At 37.2% G+C, this 5356-nt stretch overlaps 1 protein-coding gene across 1 annotated transcript in view; it reads left to right on the forward strand.

Moving 5' to 3' along the window:
* Positions 1–2503, forward strand: part of xylt2 (xylosyltransferase II) — a 27290-nt gene extending 24787 nt beyond the window's left edge. Inside the window, exon 11 of the mRNA XM_016456694.1 lies at positions 821–2503. Within this exon, the coding sequence (XP_016312180.1) occupies positions 821–1143 (323 nt within the window). The 3' untranslated portion in view covers positions 1144–2503. The remainder of the gene's footprint in view (positions 1–820) is intronic.
* Positions 2504–5356: the final 2853 nt, after the last annotated feature.

Genomic DNA, 5356 nt, shown 5'->3' on the forward strand with positions numbered 1-5356 from the left:
CTTCAGAAATCATTCTAATATAATTTGCTGCTCAAGAAACATTTCTTATTGTTAACAATGCTGAAAACATCCTGCTTAATATTTTTGTGGCAACCATGATACATTTTTTCATGTATTTGTAATATAAATCTTTTGTTACATTATAAATGCCTCTACTGACACTTTTGGTCAGTTTAATGCATCCTTGCTAAATAATTAATTTCTAAAAAAATAAATATATATATATATATATATATATATATATACTGATATATATACTGACCCCAAACTTTTGAACAGTATTTTATCTATATATTCAGATTTTATTTAAATATTTAATTATATAAAATAATATAATATTTTTAGCAACATTGTTACTAGTGGTTAATGCTCCTGTTATTTGGCCAATACATTTCATAAACGATCAACGTTCCTGATTTAAACTTTGTAGACATATAAACAGTAGTAAAAGTGCCGGGGACTTATTGGCACATGGGTCAACCAGAAAAATTAAAAATGGCACTTCATGCCCAAAAGCTTGCCGACCCCTGTTATAAATGATTAAATATCATTCTTCCTTGTGTTCATTTAGTAGATAAAAAATAAAAAAAACATCCCTTTGCTATTTTAAAAATTATTTTGACATCAAATATGAAATTTTAGAATAAATACATAAATATTATAGATATAGGTATATATCGAGTATAATACAGCTTGAATACAATTCAGTTGACTTGACTATTATAGCTTCCTGTTTTATTCTGAATGCAAATAAATATTCATAGGCTACTGACCTTTATCTGTCTGACTCTTCTCTTCTCTTCTCTTCTCTTCTCTTCAGAAGACCATGGTTGGGTACACGCAGGTCCACCAGGTAACGTGTATTTGGATCAAAGCTTCCAGCAGCTCACCCACGTGTTGAAGCTGCCGCCCAGTGAGCCCGCCCTGCAGGAGGCACAGAAGAAGACCTCCCTGGTGGGGAAGCCGCTGGAGGCCTGGGTGGACAGCTCTGTCGGGGCTTTCTGGGTCACGGGAGACATTTGCTCTGAGCAGACCTCCTCCTGTCTCACCATAGGACTCTGCACAAAGACCTCTTGGAGTTCCTTGTCCCCTGACCCCAAATCAGAACTGGGGCCAGTCAAAAAAGACGGTCGCATTAGGTAGCCTTGCAAGCTCGAACAAATGGAGCAGAGCGCCGAAGGCCCTGAAGACCTGTCCACAAGAGTGAAGATTATGAGTCGTGGTCTTTCAGACCATCCCATTACTAGTCAAGGCACCTTCTGTTGAGGGCGGGAACTGGTTGAGGGTGAATCTACGAGAGAAAAAAACTTTTAAATTTGCACAAGAAGACTGCCAAAAGTGGACATGTGTGAGTCTTGCTTTTATAAATCAATGTTCAGATGTCATCTAAATACGTTGTTACAAGGTTCGGAGTCTTATTAGCACATAGTTTACGGTGTGGGTTTGTGATACAAAGACCCAGATCGCAACGATTTTACACTTTTATTCTTTGTTACGAGAAAAAATCTGCACATTCTTTTCCTCTGTAAGACAGTGGTCAAAATTGGTATTTGAAGCTGTTGGAGGCAAGTGGCTGGAGTCCTCTGGCTGTATCACAATGCTTATTTTGAAGCATTAATATCAAAACTTCAGAATCAGATTGAAGAAGTGCACTTTACTGTAAGAAAGAGCTCCCTCCTGATTGGCTGAGTCAGCAGAGGAGGCGGAGCTTGTAGAATCGTCATGAATTTCTGCCAATGGATTGATATGTTCTCTCACTTTACGTGATTCAGCTGCTCGGAGACGCAGCACTGCATGGACTCAACGTATACAGCAACAAAACAAACACTAATGAAATCCCGTCCGTCACGAAACAAGAGTCTGAGTTTTGTAATACTGTGACTTTGTCGTCATTGAATGTCCTTTGAGTTGAAAAACTCCTCATCTGGAGGACCTGCTTTGTCCGTTACTGCAACGTTTGCTCACCGGCGCACAAATCGCAAAGTACGAGGACGTGGATTGAAATGATTGAGACTGCCTGAAGATCTGACCCTGCTGAAGATCAGTCCGTGATCTGTCGCTCATGCATACACTTGTGCTTGTATACCGTGTTACAGTATTTCACACTTAATTCTGGTCTTCCACTAGTTTGGTTCTCAACTACGAATAATTTTTAACACTCTGTCCTGAGCTGAAGCTGGCGTAGAACAGCACAAGAGCTGGAGACTTGAGTTACACTAGCTGCTCCAGTGTACACATAATTTAAAGGAATATTTCACATAATCATGTCAATCTTTTTGACTTCTGTGGAACACAAAAGAAGACCTTACAAGTAATGGTCAGATGATTGAATTAATGGAAATGATTTGTTTGCTATATTTCAAGTCTTGAGAAACAAAGTTATTCTCTGAAAATCTCCCCCTCCTATATATCTTCAAAAAAAATTCCATTTCCATATTCAAAGCTCTGCCACTCTGTGTCAAATCATGAGACACGCAAGAACCAATGGCAATTGGTGTCATTAGATGGAAACCCATCAAAATATTTAAAGGGGTCATATGATGCGATTTCAAGTTTTCCTTTCTCTTTGGAGTGTTACAAGCTGTTCATGAATAGATAAGATCCCTGAAGTTGCAAAGACTAAAGTCTCAAAACCAAAGAGATATTCTTTATCAAAGTTAAGACTCTGCCACACCCCCCTAAAATGGCTCGTTCTAACACGCCCCCACATATCTAGGTCACTATGTGGGAATATTTGCATAATGCGCCCAAATGTTCACGCAAAGAAAGAAGGCGTGGTTTCAGTAACATGATCTTTAAAAAAGCATCATATGACCCCTTTAACTTTTTTTTTAAATGCACATTTCTGAAAATTAAGCTAAAAATCGCATGCTTGCATCCATGTTGAGTTTATGCACATATAACCCGTTTCCATTGAGGATTGCAAAATTTGCATTGAAAACCCAGCAATGTCAAAACAAGCCAAATTTGAACATGCAAAAATGCAAGATTTCAGAGTTATGATGGAGAGGGCGATTTTCAGTCAGTAACTTAGTTCAACCAAAAATGAAAACTCTGTCATCATTTACTTGCCCTCATGATGTTCCAAAGCTTCAAGACTTTGGTTTATCTTTGGAACATAAATACATTTTTAATGAAACCTGAAATATTTTTGTTAATCCACTTACATTCAACCAAAATCAAACCACGTCCGCATTGATCTCCGATACACGTTTAAGGGAGAATTGCACTCCGTAATGCACTCTTATTGATTTCTTTCAGCTGTGGTATACAAGAAATTCACACTTTAGCACCATCTTGAAAAATAAACCAAGCCCTAGAGCAAAATCAGCTATGTAACGAACAAAACTTGCATACATTGTTTTTTTGCACACACAAAACAAATAAAATTGGGATTATACCACTGCAGTCACTGCAGGGATTGCTTTTATGATGCCTTTAATTACCTTTTTGAAGCTTGAAAGTGTTGGTTGAATGGAATTTCAATGGAGGTTTGATTAAAAATATCTTCATTTTTGTTTTGAAGATGAATTAAAGTCATACAAGTGTGGAATGACATAAGTGAATATTCTAATTCTGGGTGAGCTTCAGTTTGTTTCCCACACAAAGCTATCGTTAAAATAGTGTGCGTGAGTCATATACTTGAGGTATTTTTGTGCTTTTTAGAGCCTGACAGCTTCAGCAGCTTTTACGTTTTGCTTCTTTTTGTGTTCCACTGAAGAAAGTCATTCAGGTTTTGGCACATGATAATAGAATTTACTTTTTTTTTTTTTTGTGAGCTGTCCCTTTAAATTCAGAATACAGTTCAGATTGGAAATGATCAGTCTCCGTTTTAATGTGTCATAGCTGGTTGTTACTGTTTTTAACAACCCACGTTTGTCCATTTATGTGTGCTGTTTTGCTTTCTCGCCTTTCAATGAAGACACTAGGAAACATAAGTTCAAACAAATGTGTCTTGTTCGACATGCTGCTTTTATTTGGCAAATACAATGCTTCTTTTACGGTAGATTTTAAGTGTCCCGTGTTTCAAAGGGGTTGTTTCAGGTTTTGATTTACTGAGCAGAAAACTGTTCTTTTGTGTTTTAGGTTTAAAGTGTCCTTTTTCTCTTCATGTATGTGCTTCGGTGAAGCTTTTGTGGTATCAGATGAAACAAGTGAAATTAGGATGTAAAGGATGGATGAATGAATGAATGCTATTTTTGTATTTAAAGTCATATTTTAACCTGTCGGTGAGAACTTGAGAATGCTGCTTCAGCTTTTGTTTTATGTTCATCATCAGTCTCACCGGGTCTCTGTGGGGTGTGAACACCAGTCTTAACCTGAAAGTTCGAGACACATTGAACCCGAGCCTTTTTATGGCCGATGGGTAGCAACAGATGACACATGATGGCACAATAAAGATGTGAAATCAAGTCACATTGTCATGTTTTATTTATTTGTTGATTGGGAAAATGAATGTTTAAGCTGAATTTACACGATTGTAATTTGATTCACATTTTACTAAAGCCTATGTGTATACACTGGTCAAACGTTTGAAGTCAGTAAGACTGTTTGGTTTTTGTTTTTTTTAAAAAGTCTCATACTCTGCATTTATTTGGTCAAAATACAGTAAAAACAGTAACATTTACATTTTAAAATGTAATCTATTATTGTAATCATCATATACTCCAGTCTTCAGTATCACATGATCATTCAGAAATCATTATAATATGCTGATTTGAGCTCAAGATACATTTATGATTATTATAAATGTAGGAAACGATTGTGCAGCTTAATATTTTTTTGTGAAAACCGTCATAGATTTATTTTTTTTTCGGATTCTTTTATGAATCGAAAGTTCGAATAGCTCCAGAAAGCAAGTATTATTACAGTTTAAATAGCAAGTTACTAGTGAATTGAAAAGTTACTAAAACCAATAATTCAAAAGAATAATTGTGCCATTCCGACTATTATGCATATTTTTCATATTATATGCTTTAATATAATTAAAAATATTAAATATTACATTTTGAAAAGAGACTTAGTAAAAAAAAGATTTCACTAAGAAATATCCTAAAAGCCAGGTCCTTGATGACATCATTTTTCAGGAAGTGACAACTATAGATAGATATATATATATATACGACAGGAGTATACTGACCAGGTCGTGGAACAACTGCAGGCCAACGTGGTGGGGCGCATGCCCCTCCCGGAAGCACCCGTCAAGGCTCACCAATACCTCGTCCGGTTGACCAAGAACGACGACATCGAGGCTTACCTCCATACGTTTGAGGTTATCGCGGCCCGGGAGGGGTGGGTCCCGGAAGAGTGGGCTCGCATCATCGCCCCCTTCCTCACCGGAGAAGCGCAGCGGGCC

This window comes from Sinocyclocheilus anshuiensis, unplaced genomic scaffold, assembly GCF_001515605.1.
Source record: "Sinocyclocheilus anshuiensis isolate Anshui unplaced genomic scaffold, SAMN03320099.WGS_v1.1 scaffold229, whole genome shotgun sequence".
Classification (NCBI taxonomy): Eukaryota; Metazoa; Chordata; class Actinopteri; order Cypriniformes; family Cyprinidae; genus Sinocyclocheilus; species Sinocyclocheilus anshuiensis.